We start from the raw sequence: 24,468 nt of genomic DNA, 5'->3' as shown, positions 1-24,468 counted from the left end.
AGAACTTACAATACTAGAAGTGCCAGCATTCCCAGGCATGCTGGAAGTTGTAGTTCTGCAACATCTAAAGGGCAATATGTATTCGAACGTCCTTGGGCCTTGAGGACACTGAAGTCAGGACGTTCGCATACGTCCTATGTCCAATAAAATGTTAAATTCATTATGCTAAATAACAAGGAAAAGTGCCTAAATACACATTTGCCAACCAGGGTGTCTGCAGCTGTCCAGGCATGCTGGGACTTGTAGTTTTGTAAAAGCAGGAGACACATTTTTTGTGAAATACTAATATCTGATCATATATACTAACTTTTAAACTAGACTTAAATGCAGTTGAAGATGATGAAATAACAGTGGTCAAAATACTTACACAAATCAGCAACTTTTCCTCAGACTTAGTGAAATTGCTTCCAACCATGTTGCTGTGTGATTGCGCTGCGATCATAAGTTGGAAACTGGCAAGGCTCCAGGAAATGGTCGCGTGTTGTTCGCGCAATTGCGCATGCGCGATCGAAAAATCGCAATCGCAATATGTATTTTGGTTAAAATATCATACATATTCGATTTCAGAGTGCTGCTACAGCAGTTTTCGAAATATCTGCAATCAATTTCGCATTCGCATGTTGCGATATTTCGATAAAATATCAGGAATATTCTGAGCCAATCAGAGCGCTCCTCCAGCATATCTCGAAATTGCGCAATAAATATCGCATTCGCATGTTGCGATATTTCGATAAAATATCACGAATATTCTGAGCCAATCAGAGCGCTCCTCCAGCATATCTCGAAATTCCGCAATAAATATCGCATTCGCATGTTGCGATATTTCGATAAAATATCACGAATATTCTGAGCCAATCAGAGCGCTCCTCCAGCATATCTCGAAATTCCGCAATAAATATCGCATTCGCATGTTGCGATATTTCGATAAAATATCACGAATATTCTAAGCCAATCAGAGCGCTCCTCCAGCATATCTCGAAATTCCGCAATAAATATCGCATTCGCATGTTGCGATATTTCGATAAAATATCACGAATATTCTAAGCCAATCAGAGCGCTCCTACCGCAGTTATTAAAAAATCGCAATTATTTTCGCATTCGCAATAGCGAAAAATCGCATTCAATTAATTTCGATAAAATATCACGAATATTCGAATTTAGCGAATATATCTCGAATATTCGAATATATATTCGAGATATATCGCGAAATCGAATATGGCGTATTCTGCTCAACACTAATAAACACAAAGGCACCGTGCAGTTTCTGTGCAGACACATGTAAGGAAACATCGGCACACTGGTCTATTCTAATGAATGGGCTGCTTTGCCCATACAAAGAAATGCAGCACACAAAACTGCTTAGATGTAAATCTATCTTCAGACCTTGTGGGCCATATTCTGAGAGAAGTTACGACAGAGTATCTCAGGAAACTCCGTCGTATCTCTCTTTTTTGGGCCGCGTATCTATGCGACTGATTCCTAGAATCATTTTCGAATAGATACGCTTAAGATCCGACATGTGTAAGTCACTTACACTGTCGGATCTTAAATGTAATTACTCCGCCGCCCGCTAGGTGGCGTTTACGTTCAGGTCTCATTTGTTTATGCAAATGAGCCTGATACGCCGATTCACGAACAAAAAAAATTGCGTCGCGTAACCGCCGCTAACGCCGTTTGCGTAGGCGTAAGGTTACCCCTGCTATATGAGGGGTAACCTTACGCCAGTCCCACGTAGGCCATGTTAAGTATGGCGTCGGGTCCGCGTCGTGTTTTCCCGTCGGGTACGTCGTTTTACTAAGTCGTCCGCGAATACGACTTTACGTCAATGACGCACACGTCGGCGTCATTGACGTTTTACACCGAGAACTGGAGCATGCGCACTGGGCTATTTTAAGCCCGGCGCATGCGCAGTTCGTTAGAATCGGGGGCGCGCTTAATTTAAATACAAGCCGCCCCCTTGGATATACGCGGGGATACGCCGGGCCATTTTCACTCCGCCGCCCCAAACTACGGAGCAAGTGTTTGGGGAATACAGCACTTGCTCCTGTAGGTTGGGGCGGCGGAGTGTAAATGGCTTACGCGCCGCCCGCCTACTTTCTACCAGAATATGGCCCTGTGTGTTTCCATGGGCAACAGCTTCACTTAAAAGGGTTGTAAACCTTCAGGTTTTTTCACCTTATTGCATCCTAGGCATTAAGATGAAAAAACACCTGGCAGTGCCCCCCCCCCCCCCCCCCCGAGCTCCTCTACCTCCTGTCAGTCCGGTGTTCTATCATTATGGGTCCCCAGTCCCCTATCAGATAGTGCCCTGGCCAGGCCGGGTACCACGCATGGTACAGGAGATTCATAGCCAGATTCTCGTAGGCGGGCACAATATTAGGCAGGCGTAGCGTATGGCATAGAGAGGCAAGTGCTGTATTCACAAAGCACTTGCCTCCTAAGTTACAACGGCGTAGCGTAAATGGGCCGGCCTAAGCGCGCCTAATTCAAATGTGGAACAGGGGGGCGTGTTTTATGTAAATGACTGGTGACCCGACGTGATTGACGTTTTTAACGAACGGCGCCGCTCGTATCTTAGCCTAATTTAAGCGTATCTGGTTTCCAGAATACGCTTAAATTTGCGACGGCGTAGATTCAGAGTTACGACGGCGTATCTACTGATACGCCAGCGTAAACCTATCTGAATCCACCTATCAGTTTCCTGTGTTCCCGGCCGGACTGAAAGGAAGTGAGCACTCAGTGTGCGGTCCCTGGCCAGACTGACAGACTCCAGGAGGAAGGAAAAGGAGCTCAGCCACACTACAGCCTGGGAAGGGGAAGTTGGGGGCCCCAGGCTAGCTCGGGCCCCAAGCAATTGTTTGTTTTGCCTGTCCTGTAGCGACGGGCCTGGTGGCAGGCAGGTGATTGTGCTAGCTGCAGTATTCTCACGTGGTGTACTGCCCGTGTCCTCTGCAGTTTGCACCTAAAGCTACGTGGTGTGTACTGCCCGTGTCTGTGCTATTTTTCTCAGTGATTTTCATCCATATTGCAGGGACCAGACATTACATTAAAGCCGCAAGCAGTTTTAAATTACCGTATTTATCGGCGTATACCGCGCACTATTTTGCCCTGAAAATCAGGGCAAAATCGTGGGTGCGCGATATACGCCGATACCCGCTTTCCCGCCATGAGTTTGAATACTGCGCCCGCATATAGCGAGCGCAGTACACTCGTGAATCTTCGGCCAGTCTCGGCGCCTCTCGTACTGACGTCCTGACGTCCTGAGCGTACAGAACGTCAGTGCGAGAGGCGCCCGAGCCTGCCCGAAGATTCACGAGTGTACTGCGCTCGCTATATGCGGGCGCAGTATTCAAAGTCGTGGCGGGAAACGAGCGGGAGGACGCCGCCGAAGGACGCCGGACCCGCCGAAGATGGACACCGAACCCGCCGAAGATGGACACCGGACCCGCCGAAGATGGACACCGGACCCGCCGAAGATGGACACCGGACCCGCCGAAGATGGACGCCCGACCCGCCGAAGATGGACGCCCGACCCGCCGAAGACGGACGCCGGACCCGCCGAAGAGGACACCCGACGAGGCCGCAGAAGGACGCCGGACCCGATGAGGCCGCAGATGGACGCCGCGCAAGACATCAAAACTGTAAGTACAAAACAACAAAAAAACTTTTTTTCCCACAGGATTGGGGGCCACTTTGGGGGTGCGCGGTATACGCCAGAGCGCGTTATACCGCGATAAATACGGTACCTTTTTCTTATAGTAATCTCATGTTGTGCGGGAACATTTCTAAACACGTGCCACTCAGAGGCGGCTCTAGACTTTGTGAGGCCTTAGGGAAAACTTAGACCCGAGGCCCCACTCACGCAATTATAAAAACTATAAAAATGAACTGTATAAATGCATATATTAACTTAAATAAATAACACTTCTGTATTACTTAACTGTAAAAGAGAAGGTGATACTGGTACACCATTCTGGGTGTACTGTCTGGGAGAGGAATATGAACCACAAAAATAGCTGCACAGAACTATAAATCTATTGGTAGAGGAAACATTTCACATATGTGCGTTTGAATAGATGTTTGCTTAGGGTTAATTTTGAAAGCAGAACTGAAGCAAGATAAATAATTTAAAAAAAATAATAAATAAGCCCTCCAGTTTGAACAACAGCCAGCCAGCCTCATTCAACTGGAATGTACATGCCCACAGCCTGTCATTCAACAAGTAAGGAGTAGGGCACAATGATGATCCCATCCAGTGGCAGCTGGTGCTCCAAATTTTTTGGGGGGCACAAAGAAACTGAAAAAAAAAAACATCAATTGCAGCCTCACTGTGCCCATCAAAGACAGCCACTGTGCCCATCAAACACAGCCACTGTGCCCATCAATCGCAGGGCGGAGAAAGTATTCGCGAATATTCGGAAATCGAATATTGGTGATATTTTATCGAAATTTCGCTAATGCGAATGCGAAATTGATTGCGAGATTTTGACAACTCTGATGCAAAAAAAGGGTGGAGAAGTATCCATTTCCGAATATTCGCAAATACTTTCTCCACCCTTCTTTTGCATCAGAGCCAATCAGAGTTCTCCTACCACAGTTGTCAAAATATTTCACAACATTTTTTTTTTTGATAAAATATTCAGAATATTCGTTTTCCGAATATTCGAGAATACTTTCTCCGCCCTTCTTTTGCATCAGAGCCAATCAGAAAAAAAAAAAAAAATTTGCAAAATGTTCGCAATAAATTCGCATTAGCAAAATTTCGCATTTTTTTTTTTTTTTTTTTAAATATCACGAATATTCGATTTTAGCGAATATTTCACGAATATTCGGCTATATATTCGTGATATATCGCGAAATCGAATATGGCGTATTCCGCTCAACACTAGTTAATACGCAAGTTATTGTCATAAAAAGTGTTTGGGGGCCCGGGTCCTGCCCCAAGGGACATGTATCAATGCGAAAATACGTTTTTAAAACGGAAGTTTTTTTCGGGAGCAGTGATTTTAACCACTTGCCGACCAGTGCGCGCTGATATACATCGGAAAAATGGCGCGGACAGGCAAAAGGGTGTACAGATACGTCCCCTTTAAGGCTGCATTCACACCTCGGCGTATATACGCCTGAAGCGCGACGCTCGTGCCGCTGGAGGGGCGAATTTCCATTGAAGTCTATGAGATGGTTCACATCTCACGCCGAACGCCGAAACGCTGTACGCCTGAAAACAAGTCCTGGACCCTTTTTTTCAGGCGGCATTGGCGTTCGGGCATAGACATCAATGGAAATTATTTGTTAAAAAAAAAAAAAGTAAACAAATCGCGGCAAAATACGCCGCGTAAGCGGCGTTACAATGGGAATGCTGCCGTGTGGTCACACAGCTCCGCAAGCTCCATGAACACGCCTGTGGGACCCACGGACCCGATCGCCGCCGGTGTCCCACGATCGGATCACAGAGCTCAAGAACTGGGAGATGTTGTGTGTAAACACAACATCTCCCCGTACTGCCTAGTGACACTGGGCCAGATTCAGGTAGCTACGCTATAAGTTACGGCGGCGCAGCGTAGTGTATTTACGCTACGCCTCCGCAACTTACAGGAGCAAGTGCAGTATTCACAAAGCACTTGCTCCGTAAGTCGCGGCGGCGTAGCGTAAATGGGGCCGGCGTAAGTGCGCATAATTCAAATGGGGAAGGGGGGGGGGGGCGTGTTTTATGGTAATATGTGATGACCTGACGTGATTTACGAACGGGAACGACGTCCATACTTAACATTGGCTGCGCCTCCTAATAGCAGGAGCAGCCTTACGCCGAAAAAGCCTTAACGCAAATGACGTAAAAAAACGAACGCCGGGCACACGTACGTTTGTGAATCGGCGTATCTAGGAAATTAGCATATTCTACGCCGACAACAACGGAAGCGCCCCTATCGGCCAAAGTTATATTGCACACAATTCTACGCCGCCGCAATCAAGTTACGTCGGTGGAGGAAGCCTATCTTTTCAGCGTAACTGCCTTTGTGAATCGGCGCAACGCTACGCGGGGGCGGAATTCAAATTACGGCGGCGTATGTGAATCTACCCCACTGTCACTGATCGTTTTCCCTGTCATCGGGAGCAACAATCAGTGATGTGTCACGTGTAGCCACGCCCCCTACAGTAAGAATCACTTCCTAGTGAACACTTAACCCCTTCAGTGCCCCCTACAGGTTAACCCCTTCACTGCCAGTGTCATTTTTACAGTAATCGGGGCATTTTTTTTATACCAAAAATCTGTCAAAAGTGTCCGATGCGTCCGCCACAATGTCGCAGTCATGATAAAAATTGACGATCGCCGCCATTACTAGTAAAAAAAAATATAAAAAAAATGCCATAAATCTATCCCCTATTTTGTAGGCGCTATGGGCCAGATTCACAGCTGAAATACGCCGGAGTATCTACTCATACGCCGGCGTATTTTCAAATTTGCCGCGTTGTATCTTTAGTTTGAATCCTCAAACCAAGATACGACGGCTTCTGGCTTCGATCCGACAGGCGTACGCCTTCGGATCGTAGGTGTAATACTTTGGCGCCCGCTGGGTGGAGTTTGCGTCGTTTTCCGCGTTGGGTATGCTAATTAGCTGTTTACGGCGATCCACGAAGGTACGCGCGTTCGTCGCATTCTCTTACGTCGTGGCTAGTCGGCTTTTCCAGGCGTATAGTTACGGCTGCTATTTCTTGGCTTATATTTAGACTTGCCATGTTAAAGTATGGCCGCCGTTCCCGCGTCGAATTACATTTTTTTTTTTTGCGTAAGTCGTCCGTGAATAGGAAAGGACGTAACGCACGTCGCCGTTCAAAAAATGACGTCGGTGCGACGTCATTTCGCGCAAAGCACGGCGGGAAATTTCAAAACGGAGCATGCGCAGTACGTTCGGCGCGGGAACGCGCCTAATTTAAATGATACACACCCCATTTGAATTAGGCGGGCTTGCGCCGGACGGATTTACGCTACGCCGCCGCAAGTTTACAGGCAAGTGCTTTGTGAATCAAGCACTTGCCCGTAAAACCTGCGGCGGTGTAACGTAAATGTGATACGTTACGCCGCCGCCGATTTACGCAATTCTACCTGAATTTGGCCCTATAACTTTTGCTCAAACCAATCAAACACTTATTGCAATTTTTTATACCAAAAATATGTAGAAGAATACCTATCGGCCTAAACTGAGGAAAAAATGTTTTTTTTTATATATTTTTGGGGGATATTTATTATAGCAAAAAGTAAAACGTATTGCTTTTTTTTCAAAATTGTCGCTCTATTTTTGTTTATAGCGCAAAAAAAATGCAGAGGTGATTAAATACCACCAAAAGAAAGCTCTATGTGTAGGAAAAAAAGGACGTCAATTTTGTTTGGGAGTCACGTCACACAACCGCGCAATTGTCAGTCTAAGCGGCGCAGTGCCGCATCGCAAAAAGTGCTCTGGTCTTTGGCCAGCCAAATGGTCCGGGGCTTAAGTGGTTAATTAGAGGGTGTAGTCAAATTTCACTAACAGTGGGAGGGTCTCAAGGGGCATGAAAGTGCATTACATACAGAGTGCAGAGTTTGGGGTGCGCTATGTGCAGATTTCAGGGGTGCACTACATAGAGCCTTCTACCACAGCCACTCACCTCTGTATCCCCATTCACATGCTTTCACCCCTCTTCAGTTCTGACTTCTCTATGCACCCCCCCCCCATCCTTCACTGCCTCCACCCCCCTCCTTAAAAGCTTCACTACCTTCCACATGTTTTACTTTTGTTGTTGTATTAAGCTGTAGCACCCAGCCAGCTCTAGTACCTCCCTGCACACTGTAGGTCGCTCTGTCTTTCTCACTTGCAGGGAGATCATCCTGGGGGGGGGGGGGGGGTGTCGCAGCATCTGCTCCCCAGGGACATGCATCTCCCTTGTCCCCATCCTGCACTCAGTGGGAGCCGCTCAGGAGATCAGATCTGTGGGAGCCATTGGGGGACAGGCTGTCACTTATAAACACAGAAGCCAGACATCTCTATTTACAAGTGTTAGTAGTAGGCATACCTCCCAACATTTAAAAAGTCCGCTGCAGGCCAGTTGTTGAGCGGGGGGGGGGGTGGTCGAAGTTGTTGAGTGGGGGGACGAAGTGGATGCCTCTCACCTTTGCACAGAATGTCTCCTTCCTCAGTAGTCATCGACGCGCCGCAGTACTGCCCATTCAGCTACGCCCGCCCCCCCCGATAGTACGGCTGACATTCAGCTCCGCCCGCCTCCTCCTATAGGCTGCCATTCAGCTCCACCCGCCTCCTCCAGCAGTACTGCCCATTCAGCTCCGCCCACCTCCTCTTACAGTACTGAGGGGGGGGGGGGGGGAGCTCGGATCCTCTCAGTGCGGGGAAATTTAAACCTTTTGCGGGACTGCGGGAATATGCAGTCAGTGCGGGATAATCCCGCAGAATCCGTGCTTGTTGGGAGGTATAGTGGTAGGCAAGGAGCAGAGGTGGTGGAACTTAGTTCTACCAAGTTCCAGCTGAAAATATGGCCTATATATATATGTGTGTGTGTGTGTGTCTGTGTGATCCTGCACTTCCAGGTAGCGGGCACACAAGTGCACACTGCTGGCGGCTCGCTCCCGCTGTGATTGTACACAGTGGGAGCTGATCAGCGTGTCCTCCAGCACCTGCCGATCATTTTGTACACAGGCAGAATGGTGATCTATCTATGTAAACAAGGCAGATTGCCATTCTGCCAGTTAGGAAGGCATGAATCCCAGGTACACTGATCTATGCTGTCCACTAGTAAAAGCACCTCCCCCCACAGGTAGAAAACACATTTTAAGAACACATGTAACCCTTTCATTGCCCTTGATGTTTAACCCCCTTCCCTGCTAGTGTCATTAGTACAGTAACGGTGCATATTTTTTAGCACTGATCACTGTATTAGTGTCACTGGTCCCCAACAAGTGCTAAAAGTGTCAGCTAGTGTCCAATTTGTCCACCACAATATCGCAGTCCTTCTAGCCCCCCCTGCCAACCTTCTGGTGATTCCTGGGCTTACCTGGACAATCGGTAGCTCCAGGAACCGATCCAGCACTGGCAGCAGCTGGATCCAGAGATGAGCGAAGGAAAAATGGCTTCCAATCAGCTCTATGACCTAGGAGGACCAGAGCGATGTCATGACGTCACTTCTGTTCCGGCCACATGTTAACAAGGACATTTTTTTTATTATTTTGCTTTAACGGTAGAGGAAAGATTTGGCATCTTATAGACCTCAGATCTCTCCATAAAGAGGACCTGTCATGATGTATTGTTTGCCACAAGGGACGCTTTCATTTCTTGCAGCAGCAATAAAAGTGATCACATTTTTTTAATGAACAGTGTAAAAATAAAAAAAGTAATAACATTTAAAAATTATAAAAAATGTAAACAATTTCCATCCTCCATGCTGAAATGCAGAACTCATATCTAGGTCACACCCACATATGTAACCAATTGATCCATTGATTGCACCACACATGTGAGGTATCACCGCAGATGTCAGAATGAGAGCAATCATTCTAGCACTAGACCTCCTCTGTAAGGATAAACTAGTAACCTGTAGAGAATTTTAAAATGTCGCCTATGGAGATTTTAAAGTACCATAGTTTGGCGCCATTCCACAAGCAATTTTAAAGCGTGACATGTTAGGTGTCAGGGACCTTGGAATGCGGAAGTGTTCCTCCTTGAAAGCTGTTACACAGTGGGGGGTCTTCTGCTCTGTCTTAAGGCTCCAGACGGCTCCATTGTTCTGTGCCTGGCTATTGTGTACATTGATTGCCCCCTGGGGCTTCTGTCTCATTACACATAGCAGTCCTTCTATTCAAGCTATCGGATCAATCCTTGCTGACTCATTTTCAAGTCCTCATTTTCATGGTTATGAGGACCTGAAGGAGAACTACATGTACTTTACAATTGACCAATAGGAAAGCGGTTGTTGGGGGCGGGATGTTCCAAATTCTGTATAAAAGTGTGTTGTGTGCTTCCAATAAAGGTCTTCCTGTTTGAACTTGCATACAGCCTGCCTGGTGTTTGTTCTAATGGATTCCGAACGGCACATAGCTGTAGTTCGGATCCCGGAGCCTTGGATGACCGAACCATCAGACGTTGCAATCTGCAAGCTGACTCACTAGTAGCAGATGAGTGTCGGGGGAGCAGAAGCCAGCGAGCAAGGGTCTTGTTACATTAGGTATCTATTTAATCACTGTAACATAATCTTTCACATTTTAGTAAAAAAAAATGGGATATACATTGTGTTTTTTATTTTTTTTATTCATTAAAGTGTATTTTTTCCCAAAAATTGCCTTTGAAAAACATCTGCATAAAAACCGTGTGACATCATTTTTTTTTAATGATCGACATTTTATTCTCTAGGGTCTCTGCAAAAAAATATATAATGTTTGGGGGTTTGAAGTAATTTTCCAGCATAAAATACAGATTTTTACTTGTAAACAAAGCGCGTCAGGAAAGGTCAGGTCTTTAACCACTTTAAACCCGCACGCCGTCATATGACGTCCAAAAAGGGGATCTGTTATCCCGGGTGGACGTCATATGACGTCCTGTGCTTTGTGCGGGGATATCCGAACGATGCCTGCACCTAGAGGCATCATTCAGATATAATTTTCTTCTGGCGGCGATCGTAAACACCGTAAGAATGATCATAGCTGCGGTTCTGCCGCTTGATCGTTCTTACAGGCGGCGGGAGGCGACATCCCCCCCTCCCGCCGCCATGCGGTGCTTCTCCGGGCTCTACCGTCCCATCGGGGGCCCGGAGAGATGATCGCCGTCCGCCGGATGTGCAGCATAGAGATGACTGGTGACCAGACCGGAGAATCTAACTGATCCATAATGTGAAGCCTTAAAACTGCAACAAATAAACTCAGATAATCAAAACTTTCCATAGGCAATGCTTTCCAATTCCTTCCAGGTCATCCTTTTTTACAGATCACCGTTATTAATGATCTGAGAACGATCGCTCTCTCCGGTGTGTGTGGTGATATGTAATGTGTAGAACATCTCCGGATTTTACAGAATGACTCTTTCTATGGGGGTAGACCTGGTCACCTTCCACACATCACCCACCTACATACCTCCAATGGAGCGTGTGATGAAGGTGTGACGGTATTGGTATGATATCCCCGTCAAACCGTCCCTTCTTCCCATAAAAGAAATCACAGAAGCATCCATACATGAGGCAAGGCTTAAGGCTGGAACAACACAGACTTTTAATAGTAAAAAACAGAGCTTATATGTGGTTACAACTGTTACAATGACAAATCTCCGCCCCCCCTTACACAGTGGGGGGTCTTCAATACAGCTCCCTTGAAATAAAGATATTTCTTTGAACTAATCAGTATCTAGCCGGTTCGGCTCCGCATATAGAGAGATAATTACCACAATGAAGCAATCAGCATAATTAACATGAGCCACTTATCTAATCACAGTAACCAGTAAACACAGGGCTAGAACAATTAACATTTGAAACAGGACTGGCTGCAGAAGGGTAAATACCATTAACAGCCTTAAACAAGCAGGGAGGATTAACCTGAAGCATATAGGTAAAAAGTCCTTCACAATGGCCCCCCTTTTTCTCCCTGCTCCGGCAAACCCGGTTGGACCTTCCCTGGTCCAGTAGGGTTGACGGGTTCAGAGCTTTTAGTCCGAGGTTAACTCCGTTTGGCGTGACTGACCTCCCTTGGCAACTGCTTCCGACTTAGGTATGTCACCGGGTCGTCAGATCACACGCCGGTCAGTCCCCAAGTCTTTGTGCGATCTGCAGAGTCACCAGAAGTCAGTGTGAAGACGGCGAATGGGTCTGTGCGCCGCCGTCTAGGTGTCCCGCCATGGGAGGGGCAGGTTATGGCTCTGAAGTGACAATCACAGGAGATTCATAAAAAGGAAAAGTTATATTTGTTGACATGCTGTAGCACTGGTGCTCAGAGTCCGGGGGGGGGGGAGGGGACTCAGAGCCCCATAAGGTCAGCCACCCCCTGCTCCCTCCGCAGCCGCCGGTTCTCCTCTTTGAGCTTCTCCAGCTCCATCTCCAGTTCATGGAGCCTGGGGGGGTCAGCCCGCTGTGACCTCAGGTGGTTGTTCTCCTCCTCCATGCGGCTTATGCACTCCTCCAGCTCTATGTACTCACGGATCAGATCCTGCTTGCTCATGTCCTGCAGGCTTTCCACGTGGTCCTTCATCATCAGGAACTGGGTGGTGGTGTAAGGGGCCACCGGTGGGCCCTTGGCGAACATCTCAGCCCGCATCTGGGGCGCCCGCTGCGATTCCATCTCCTCCAGTCGCTTCTTCTCCTCCCAGGTCCGCTGGTTATATGACTTCCAGGACCTCTTCTTCTTGGAGGGTAGCTGGCCGTGCCTCTTTCTGCCCAGCTCCCTGAAAGGCCCCTCTGGCTCATGGCTGTCGCCCATGACCAGCTGACAATGGTGTTCCCTGTTGTCCGTGATAACAGATTGTACCATGAGGGCTTCGTAAGGGGTGCCCAATGGTTCTTCCTGACCCAGCTCCTGGGGATCCCAAGCCGAGTCTACACAATGGGCTGCTGCTGGTGGGCGGTACCCAGGTTGAGACCAATTTGACCTGGTGTTGTCATTCAGGGGGCAATTCTGCTTGAAGTGACCCAACTGTTTGCACCGGAAGCAGCGTTGTTCGTTGTCCTCCTAGCGTGGATAGCGAGGGCTCGATGTCATCGATCTGTTAGGCGGTTGGTATCTAGCGGCTGGTGGGTGTGAGGGCGCTGTTGGTCGTGGAGGTTGTACCCGTGGTGTGACCTGGTTTGTCTTGCGAGTATCCGCATATTCATCCGCCAACTTTGCGGCCTCTGGTAGAGTCATGGGCCTGCGATCTCTCACCCAATCTTTGACATCCGTCTGGATGTGATTGTAAAATTGCTCCAGGAGCATTAGTTGCAAAATGTCCTCTGCGGTGGTGGCCTGGCTGCTGTTAACCCAGTTAGAGGCCGACAGGGACAACTGGCATGCCCATTCCGCGTAAGAGTCTTCCGTGGTTTTGCGTGAGTCCCTGAACGTCTGTCTGTGGGACTCTGGGGTTACTGCATAACGAGCCAGGAGCACTTCTTTAACCCTGGCGTAGCTATGGATATCCTGATCTGGCACGGTCCGGAAAGCATCAGAAGCTTTGCCTGACAGTTTGCCTGACAATATTGAAACCCACTCTCCTCTAGCTATTCGGTGCAGGTTACATTGTCGCTCAAAATCTGCCAGGTAGTTATCAATCTCACAGTCCTTTTCATCAAAAGCTTTAAAAGCGCTAAACGGAATCTTCCTTGCGTCTGCTGTGCTGTACTCACTGTTTGGAGAATGTGCGGCTGCTTGTTGGACTGCTGCCAGTTTTAACTGTAGCTCTGCGTCTCTTATTTGTTTAGCCTTCTGTAGCTCTGCGTCTCTTATTTGTTTAGCCTCCTGTAGTTCTGCGTCTCTTATTTGTTTGTCTCTTATTTCTTTAGCCTCCTGTAGCTCCATCACTTTCAGCACCACATCCGGCGTTGGGTTCGGGCCGAACCACGCTAGCTTCTCTCTCATTAGCTTGTTGGTTGGTGACTCCTCCTGAATCACTGGTGTCTCCATCTCTTGTACTGCTGGCGTTGCTGCAATTACGTTCTCCTGGTCTAGCTCCATTAATTCTGCTATGATGACCCGCTTGGTTTTGTTGCTAGCAATCCTTCCATGAACTTCCAGTAGTTCTTTCAGTGTATTTCTTTTAAGCAGGGTGTAGCAGCCTTCCATTCACTGTTCCCAGTGTCTGCTTGGAATCCTGGTGTAAGGGAGAGTAGAAGGGAAAATCCCGCTGCTGCCAACCAATTTGTGACGGTATTGGTATGATATCCCCGTCAAACCGTCCCTTCTTCCCATAAAAGAAATCACAGAAGCATCCATACATGAGGCAAGGCTTAAGGCTGGAACAACACAGACTTTTAATAGTAAAAAACAGAGCTTATATGTGGTTACAACTGTTACAATGACAAATCTCCGCCCCCCCTTACACAGTGGGGGGTCTTCAATACAGCTCCCTTGAAATAAAGATATTTCTTTGAACTAATCAGTATCTAGCCGGTTCGGCTCCGCATATAGAGAGATAATTACCACAATGAAGCAATCAGCATAATTAACATGAGCCACTTATCTAATCACAGTAACCAGTAAACACAGGGCTAGAACAATTAACATTTGAAACAGGACTGGCTGCAGAAGGGTAAATACCATTAACAGCCTTAAACAAGCAGGGAGGATTAACCTGAAGCATATAGGTAAAAAGTTCTTCACAGGAGGAAATACAAAACATGCAGTAGATCCAGTAATACAGGAAGGTGAAATTCTTATAAAAAAACATTCCCTGCAGACTTGGGCTTGTCCCTCTACATGGTATGAGCTAAAATTCTCTTTATCTAGAGGTGGAAGGATAATGTACCCCAGACTGCTGCACCAGATACTTGGGCAGTGAAGGCCAAACATTAACCATCCACAGAGGTAAGTACTGGGGGTGGGAAATGGGGCAGGCTTCATTTTCTTTTTTATATTTTTTTTTAATTTAATTTTTTAAAAGTTAACCAAGACATAGAAACAAAGCAAAGATCACTACAAGTGCTTCATCCCAATATACATAGAATGTGATGTTATAAATCATGGAAGACGGGATTAGAATTCACAAGAGGAAAATGAGAAATTCAAGGAAATATAAAATCCAGATATAAAAGGAGCGTAGAAATACAAGGAACACATCAGGGGTGAATATTATAGCAGAGCATTGAATTGCTTCATGTGAAAAATAACAAGATGTTGAGGACAAGGAACCTAAGGGGACAGAGAAGACCATATTCAGACCGGTCCCAATCCTCCCTTATAAAATGACAAGAGAGTATCGCCTACATTGGCAGTAAGGTGTCCTCACTGGGTTCCCATTGAAGAGCTCAGTAAAAGTGGCAGCAGGAGGGTGACCCCCTTCCCCCGACTGTAAAAGTAATCCAGCGACTATTTAGCCACTTGGATTACTTTTGCAATGTGCAGAATCACCAGCTGGAAACAATTATATTGCAGATGCAACAATGTATGTGATTTTACCCTTCCCATCCAAGGATGTACAGGTATGCCCTATGTACAGGGAATGGTTAATTCTACTCCTCATTTCTTCCCAGGAAATGGGATTAATTTAATTTTTGTTACTTTTCAGTTTATTTTTGTGGGGTGTAATTATGTATTAAAAAATTCTATTTTCTTGATCATACATCACGGGACAAAGAGCCTTAATCACTTAATGGGATGTCCCATAGCAATACTAAAATTAGAGGGGAGGGAGACACAGATCAGAATAAGACCACCATCGAGCCAGAGGATCTATACTGCTGCCTGCAGCACACTACGCCCGAAGGTGGCATCCTCATAACCTCTCACATCTATCTGGTAGAATTTGGTAAATGTATGGACTAAAGACCAAGTAGCAGCCCTACAGATCTGCGTCATGGAGGCCTGGTGATGCACTGCCCGTGAAGCACCAACTGCTCTAGTGGAGTGCGCTTTCACCTGAAAAGGAAGGATCTTATTTTCTAAACCATAGGCCTGAATAATGACTTGTCGAATCCACCTTGCAATAGTGGATCTTGACGCTGCCTGGCCCTTCTTTGGGCCTTTTGGCAGAATGAACAGACAATCAGTCTTCCTTATCTGAGCTGTAGCTTGCAGATAAACCCTTACCGCTCTTACAACATCTAGAGCAGTGGTCATCAACCCTGTCCTCGGGGTCCACTAACAGGCCAGGTTTGCAGGATAACTGAAATACATCACAGGTGATCTCATTTTGCTGCTCAGTGATTGCAGTATTCTAGTCTGCATCTCCCCAAGGTAAGGCTTCATTTCCACTGGCGTTTTTACAGCCACTGTTGTTAGCCTTTTTTACAGCTTAAAAACGCCTGTCCATGTTTATTTTGTAAAAAAAAAAAAAAAACGTCTGGCGTTTTTACAGCTCTACTCTGGAGCTTCAGAACGCCCTGGTCCTGCGTTTTTTTTACAGCTCAAAAACGCCTATGCCATTTGCAGCTCAAAAACGCCTATGTGGGCATGATGCCATAGAATAACATGGACAGGCGTTTTTAAGCTGTAAAAAATGCTCAGAAAAGTGGCTGTAAAAACGTCAGTGGAAATGAAGCCTAATACTTAAAACCTGGCCTGTTGGTGGGCCCTGAGGACAGGGACGATGACCACTGATCTAAAGAGTGTAGACTTTCTTCCTCCGCAGACTGTGGATCTGGAAAAAAAGACGGTAGGACTATATCTTGGTTCAGATGAAAACCTGAAACCGCGGTGCACCCTGAACAAAGGCCCTAACTAGGGAATGAGAAGCTAGCGTTTTTTGAAAAAATACTGACAAAGCTGAGATTAGGCCCTTGATAGTGCTCAAGGCCAACCTCATATCTAAGCCCAACTGAAGAAAGGCAAGAATCCTATTAATGGCAAACTTCCTAGGATGCCACTTTCTGGGTTCACACCAGGAAACATATGCCTTCCAGATTCTGTAGTAGATGAGCCTGGAGGCCGGCTTACTAGCATTAACCAGGGTGGATAAGACTGGTCCTGAGAGCCCACGTTTCTTCAGAATGTTTGTCTCAACAGCCAAACTGTCAAATTTAGACTTTGTAAGGCATGATGGAATATTGGACCCTGTGATAATAGGTCTGGGCGTAATGGAAGAATCCAAGGTCTTCTTACTGCCATCCGTACGACTTCTGCGTACCAGGGTCTCCTGGGCCAAGCCGGGCCGACCAAAATCACTGACTTTCCTTCCTTCTTGACCCTCTGAAGGAATCGTGGGAGGAGCGGTACTGGAGGGAATGCATAAATCAGGGAATACCGATCCCGTGAGATTGTTAGGGCATCTGAGCCTTGAGCATAGGGATCTCTTGTTCTTGACACAAAGCTGTCCAGTTTTGCGTTGAACCTGGAAGCCAACAGGTCCACATTTGGGGTTCCCCATTTCTGACATATGATCTGAAATATGTAGGGGTGTAGAGACCATTCTCCTGGGCTCAGTTGCTGGCGGCTTAAAAAAATCCACCTGCCAATTTTCTACCCCTGGAATGAAAACCGCAGACAGGCGAGGAATATGCATTTCTGCCCAGTCCAGGATGTAATTTACCTCTTTTTGGGCATCCAGACTTCTGGTGCCTCCTTGGTGATTGATACAGGCCACGGCCGTAGCATTGTCGGACTGAATCCGAACAGGCCAGCCTTGCAGTCTGTAAGACCAAACTTTGAGGGCCAAATGAATTGCCCGAATCTCCAGAATGTTGATGGGTAGGAGCTTTTCGGCCCCGGACCACTTCCCCTGGGCAGATGCTTCTTCTAGAACTGCCCCCCAGCCCAGAAGGCTGGTGTCTGTGGTCACCACTTTCCAGGTAACTGGAGTGAAGGATTTTTGCTTCTGACATATTTTGGGGGAGCAACCACCAATTGAGGCTCTGGCGAACCCTTGGAGATAAGATCATAGGAAGACCCAGGGCCTGAACATTTGTTCCAAGCTGACAGAATTCTGCCCTGTAATGGTCTTGAGTGAAACTGGGAGTAAGGGACAGCCTCGAATGAGGCTACCATCTTTCCCAACAATCTCATGCAAAGATGGATGGAAGAATGTGGGTAATCGTGTAGCGCTAAACCAAATAAACAATATAATAAAATAATGATATTCAATGTCACATGAATGCAACCAAAATAAAGTGAAAAACAAACATGAAATTAACAAATGAAATTGCACAAATTATTGAATATAGTACAGTAATACACCCAGTGGTGAAAATGTCCGGATATGGCTGAAGTAACATAAACATCCACCATAAGTGACAAATGAAGTAATGACATAAATGTTGAAGTGATGAAACCAAAATTCAACTGGAAGTGACTTCTTATGTGCAGTAAAAGACCCTCCACCAATGAAGATGCAGGCTTACCAGATAGCATGGACTTAACCACTTCCATACCAGCCCATTGTAAAATGACGTCCACAAAGGACCTCTAACGATCCGGGTGGACGTCATATCACGTCCTGGGCTTTGTGGGGGGATATCTGAATGATGCCTGCAGCTAGAGGCATCATTCAGATATCCTTCTCTTCTGCCGGCGATTCTGCACAACGTAAGAATGATCATAGCGGCGATTCCGTCGCTAGATCGTTCTTACAGGCGGCGGGAGGGGACATCCCCCCCCTCCCGCCGCCATCCGGTGCTTCTCCGGGCTCTCCCGTGCCATCGGGGGCCCGGAGAACGAATCGTCCGGCGCTGGCAGGAAGCATAGAGATGACTGGTGACCAGATGGTCACCAGTCATCTCTATGACCGTCGGAGGACCCGGGCGCGATGTGATGACGTCACGGCCGGGTCCCCGTAAGTAAACAAAGCCGCAATTGCGGCTGCTAAGCAACAGTAAACATGAGATCGGTGAATTTTTTTTCACCGATTTCATGCTTTCCAGCCTGGAGGAGAGATGTGGGGTCTTATTGACCCCGCATCTCTCCATAAAGAGTACCTGTCACACACATTCCTATTACAAGGGATGTTTACATTCCTTGTAATAGTAATAAAAGTGATTATAAAAAAAAAAGTAAAAAAAAAAAAAAGTGTAAATAAATAAATAAATATGTAAAAAAAAAAATAAAAAAAAAAAAATGTTAACGCCCCTGTCCCCAGTAGCTCTTGCGCAGAAGCGAACACACACTCAAGTCCCGCCAACATATGTAAACGCCGTTTAAACCACACATTTGAGGTATCGCCGCGTGCGTTAGAGTGCCAGCAACAATTCTAGCACTAGACCTCCTCTGTAAATCTAAACTGGTAACCTGTAAAAAAATTCAAAGCGTTGCCTATGGAGATTTTTAAGTACCGAAGTTTGGCGCCATTCCATGAGTGTGCGCAATTTTAAAGCGTGACATGTTAGGTATCTATTTACTCGGTGTAACATCATCTTTCATATTTTACAAAAAAATTGGGCTAACTTTACTGTTTTGTTATTTTTTTAATTCATGAAACAATTTTTTTCCAAAAAAAAGGTGTTTGAAAAATTATTGCGCAAATACCGTGCTAAGATAAAACGTTTCAATGACTGTCGTTTTATTCCATAGGGTGTCTGCTAAAAAAACATATATAATGTTTGGGGGTTCTGCGTAATTTTCTAGCAAAAAAATTATGATTTGTACATGTAGGAGAGAAGTGTCAGAATAGGCCTGGTATGGAGGTGTGTATAACAGCCCTGTATGGAAGTAGGGTGCCCACGTGTACATCTACCCGCAATTGACATGTCTGTCCCGGGTCCCGGGCACCTCCATTCCGGGACAATACAATGTCCCGGAATGAAATAGAGGACACAGTCACCCCCTACCAACTAATATCTACATTTCCGGAACTGGTGGCTAGGGCCGGCGCTGCCTGGCATCTTGTAACCAGTGACAATTTACTCTCAGACAGTAAGGCCGAGAGCGAGGCTTACGCCTAGTGCAGCACTGCTGTCCCCACCCACCTTGGCACCTCCTCCTTCTCCGGCACCCAGCAGCAGGGACTGGTGTGATCTTCACTCTCCAGATAGTGACGCCACTTCTTTCCTTCTACGCACGTGGCTCATGCAGAGGGAGTGACAGCAGCACTGCATCTGGTGGCAGGCTATGGGTGGCAAGCGGCACTGCATCTGGTGGCAAGTGGCACATTCACCTGACAAATAACCCGCCGCCAAATTCCCCATCAACCCCTGAGACCACATCCCCCCCCTCATCTTTTTTTGGGGAAGGTGAGAGAGGGGTGTGTCCCTGAATGGCAGTTTGGAAATGTGGTGACCCTATATGGAAGTAGTTAAAGAAACATATGCTTCATGAGTCAAACAGGCTCAATAATCAGAGGAGCTCCAAGGGGATCACTTCAAGAACAGAAGATCAGCAACTGGCTCTCCGACAGATGTATAATGCCCCAAAATTGGATAAGCAATGGCTTGTAAGACATGTAGATTGCTCTCGGATGTAATGGATCTGCCACAAGTTAAATCAATTTCATGGGTTGTTATGCGTTTCCACACTTTGCAGATCATCCGTTTTGCAGTCCTTTATTGAACAGGTTTGATTGTCTTTTTCCGTATTGACAATAACTTCCCAAGTAGTAAAAAACTACTACTTGGGAAGTTATTGTCAGTAAGGAAAAAGACAATCCGGTTATAGCTCCTAGGTCTCCACAACCAGACCAACCAGACCATCAAAAGAGCATTTTTCTTCTTGGCACATGTTAAACGTGACCAAACACTGGTTTTTATTTTTTTGCACTATAAACAAACAGAAGGCAACAATTTTGAAAAAAACAAAACCATTTTTGTTTTACTTTTTGCTATAATACATATCCAAAAAATAATAAAAAACAATTTTATTCATCAGTTTAGGCCGACATATACTCTTCTAAATTGTTTTGGTTAAAACAATTGCAATAGGTATATATTGATTGGTTGGCGCAAAACCTATATAGGATAGATTAAGGGACTTTTATTTATTTTTTATTGTTTTTACTAGTAACCGTGGCAGTCTGCGATCTTTAGCGGGACTGCGACATTGCGGCAGACAAATCTGACTCCAAATTACACTTTTTTGGGGACCAGTGACATTTTTAAATTGATCTGTGCTATAAAAATGCACTGATCAATGTAAAAATTACACTGGCAGGGAAGGGGTTAACTGTGTTCCCTCAGCGTGTTCTAACTGTGGGGGGATGGACTGGCAGGAACATGACAGATCACTGTTCCCGATGACTGGGAACAGAAGATCTGTCAGAATGGGGATCCGCGTGTACAAAGGAAGATCCCTGTTCTGCCTCTGTACTAGGTGATTACTGGTTGCTGGTGGACATCGAGTCTGCTGACCCACGGGCACACTCCCGCAGCTTGCAATGGGCACTCTCCCGCTATCGTGCCTGCATGCGCCGCCGAACAGCTACGGTGATTTGCGCAGGAGAGCCAACCAAATGCCATCATCCTTCAAGTGGTTAAATTACTTCTTCCATATAAAATACATTTTACTGCTTTAGCCCCGGAAGAATTTACCCCCTTCCTGACCAGAGCACTTTTTTGCGATTCGGCACTGTGTCACTTTAACTGACAATTGCGCGGTCGTGCAACGTTGCACCCAAAACAAAATTGACGTCCTTTTTTCCCCACAAATAGAGCTTTCTTTTGGTGGTATTTGATCACCTCTGCGGTTTTTATCTTTAGCACTATAATCAAAAAAAAGAGCGTAAATTTTGAAAAAAAGCAATATTTTTGAGTTTTTGCTATAATAAATATCCCCCAAAAAATATATAAAAACAATATTTTTTTCCTCAGTTTAGGCCGATATGTAAAAATCACAATAAGCGAATATTGAATAGTTTGCGCAAAAGTTATGGGGCCATTTTCACAACCAGCGGACTTAACTTAAATGTTCCGATTTAAGTTACACCGCCGCAAAATTTCTACCTAAGTGCCCGATCCACAAAGCACTTACCTATAAATTTGCAGCTGTGTAACTTAAATCCGTCCGGTGCAAGGCGGGCCCAATCTAATGGGGCGAGTCCCATTTAAATTAGGCGCGCTCCCGTGCCAGACGTACTGCGCATGCTCCTGACGCTATTTTCCCGATGTGCTTTGCGTTATGTTGCGCCGAGTTTTGTGAATCGCGACGGGTAAAAAAGATGCGGCGAAAAAAAAAAAATGTAAAAAAAAAAATTGACAGCGACGCGGGAAAGACGGGTATACTTTTACATGGTGTACTAAGTTTACACTTTGTAAAAGCAGCCCTAATTTTGCGACGGCAAACTAACACTTACGGAGAATTAACGAAGGGAAAAACCTTTGTGGATCTCCGTAAGTGCTAATTTGCATACCCGACGCGGAATTTCGACGAGAAATGCCCCCAGCGGCGGCCGCGGTACTGCATCCTAAGATCCGACCGTGTAAAACAATTACACCTGCCGGATCTTAGGAATATCTATGCGTAACTGATTCTATGAATCAGCCGCATAGATAGAAACAGGGATACGACGGCGTATCAGCAGATACGCCTGCGTATCCCTTTTGTGGATCTGGCCCATAGTGCCTACAAAATAGGGGATAGATTTTTGGCATTTTTATTAATATATATTTTTTTACTAGTAATGGCGATCTGCATTTTTTTTATCATGACTGCGTTATTGCGGCGGACACTTTTGACACTATTTTGGGACCATTGACATTTATACAGTGATCAGTGCTATAAAAATGCGCTGATTACTGTGTAAATGACACTGAAGGGGGCGATGAAGGGGTTAACTGCGTCTTAGGGAGTTATTATAACTGTGGGGGGGGCTGGGCTACAAGTGACATGACAGTGATCACAGGGAGCAGACAATCAGTGTCCTGTCACTAGGCAGAACAGGGAAATGCCTTGTTTATAAAGAAATCTCCCCACAGCTTTTTAGAGGGGGATGTACCTGTATGTCCATTTGCCCACCGCTGCCATTGTGCCGACGTATATCACGTGCAGCATAGGGTGACCACATTTCCAAACTACCATTCAGGGACACCCCCCTTCCCAAAAATCAGCTTGTGCTGTAACGAATCACAGCACAGTGATTGGACACAAGAGGCGTGATTTATAATTTCTCCAATCACAAGCAGGGGGTGGGGATTGTGCTCCTCCAGGCATTCCCGGCCAGGACAAGTACTGTCTGTGAGTAAAAAGGTGATGTGGGGCCCTTTTTTGGGGGCACCAGATTGTCCCTGGGGGGTGGCTGTGTCAGTTTCATTCCGGGACACTGTATTGTCCTGGAATGAAAGTGCCTGGGACAGACCTGCAAAATGCGGGACTGTCCCGGGCAATCCGGGACATGTGGTCACCCTAGTGCAGCGGTCAGCAAGTGGTAAATAATGTAATGATGACAGAGTTGTATTCATTTGCATCCTTTATCTCTGCATGGATTGAGAACAAACTGTTTATCTGTCTCTTAGATATACCGTAATAAATTATAAAGTTCCACAAAGATTTCAGTCTGCAGCTGGAAATGAATCCTCAAGCCCTGTACACACGGCCCAGAATCTCGTCAGGAAAAAAAACGTAATTTTTCCTGACGAGATTCTTTGCAAGAATCTCTTGCCGCCCGAGTGTACAGACACTCCATTCAACAGAACCGCCGTTCTTTTGAATGGTACGAACGCGGTGTCGTCATCGAGTACGACAGGCATGCGCTCGTCGCATTCGATGCCGCCATCTTGCTTCACCCCACCTATGCCTTGGAAGCTACCACGCATGCCTCAAAGTCATTTTGAGCATGCGTGGGTTTCCATGGAGAGGTAAGTATACACACGCTCGGGTTTCTCGGCAGGAAAACACTGAGGCCCCGTACACACGTCCGAGGAACTCGACGTGCCAAACACATTGAGTTCCTCGTCGAGTTCAGTGTTGAAGCCGCCGAGGATCTCGGCGGGCCGACTTTCCTCATTGAGCAACGAGGAAATAGAGAACATGTTCTCTATTTGGCCCGACGAGTTCCTCGTCGGCTTCCTCGCTGAAAAGTGTACACACAACCGAGTTTCTCGGCAGAATCCAGCTCCGATCGAGTTTCTGGCTGAATTCTGCCAAGAAACTCGGTCATGTGTACGGGCCTCACGAGAATCTCATGATGATAAAATAGAGAAGAGGTTCTCTATTTTTCTCGTCTAGATTCTGGGCAGTTTTCTTGACGAGAAACCTCAAAGCCTGGTACACACGCGCGGTTTACTCGGTAAGAAAGCTCTGCCAGCAGTTTTCTTGCCAAGCAAACAGTGCGTGTGTACGAGGCTTTAGACCTCTTACATGTGGGGGATCTGGACAACATAGTAACCGTTAGTCACAATGTATCTCTGTGTCTAGGTGTTCTATGACATGACTGGGATTCAGATGTAGAAGAACCAAGACCGAGCAAAGAGATGGCGGAGAGATTGAGAGAAGCCTTCAAAGGAATGTTGGAGAGAAAGAAAAGAAGTAACAACCCCGGTAATTACTTTTTGTGTTTTATTTCTCTGATTTATTAAATGAGTAATAACTAGTGTTGCTCACGAATATTCGCATTTCGAATATTCGTTACGAATATGGCATATTCGAATATTCGCGAATAACTCGAATTTCGCGGCCAAAATTCGCTATTCCGAATATTCGTATTTTTTCAAATTTATTTTTAAAACAGATCACATCCTATCGACGGCTAAAAGCATTGCTGGTATGATTAGAGACCCTGGGCCGAGTAGCTAAGCTGAGGCGATCCTTTTATGTTGCCGAATATTCGCAATCGCGAATATTCGATTTCCGAATATTCGCAAATACTTTCTCCGCCCTTCTTTTGCATCAGAGCCAATCAGAGTTGTCAAAATCTCGCAATCAATTTTGCATTCGCATTAGCGAAATTTCGATAAAATATCACCAAT

At 46.1% G+C, this 24,468-nt stretch overlaps 1 protein-coding gene across 7 annotated transcripts in view; it reads left to right on the top strand.

Moving 5' to 3' along the window:
* LOC120933759 (NACHT, LRR and PYD domains-containing protein 3-like) overlaps positions 1 to 24,468 on the top strand; it is a 250,256-nt gene that overhangs the window by 53,409 nt on the left and 172,379 nt on the right. For 6 of the 7 annotated variants that reach the window (XM_040347144.1, XM_040347141.1, XM_040347145.1 and 3 more), the window contains exon 2: positions 23,918 to 24,040. In XM_040347144.1, coding sequence (XP_040203078.1) covers positions 23,974 to 24,040 — 67 coding nt within the window. In that variant the 5' untranslated portion in view covers positions 23,918 to 23,973. Of the gene's footprint in view, positions 1 to 14,452; positions 14,516 to 23,917; positions 24,041 to 24,468 lie in introns of those variants that run through there. The other variant, XM_040347142.1, reaches the window with a different exon arrangement.

This window comes from Rana temporaria, chromosome 3, assembly GCF_905171775.1.
Source record: "Rana temporaria chromosome 3, aRanTem1.1, whole genome shotgun sequence".
NCBI lineage: Eukaryota > Metazoa > Chordata > Amphibia > Anura > Ranidae > Rana > Rana temporaria.
This window is presented reverse-complemented; position numbering and strand designations above follow the sequence as displayed.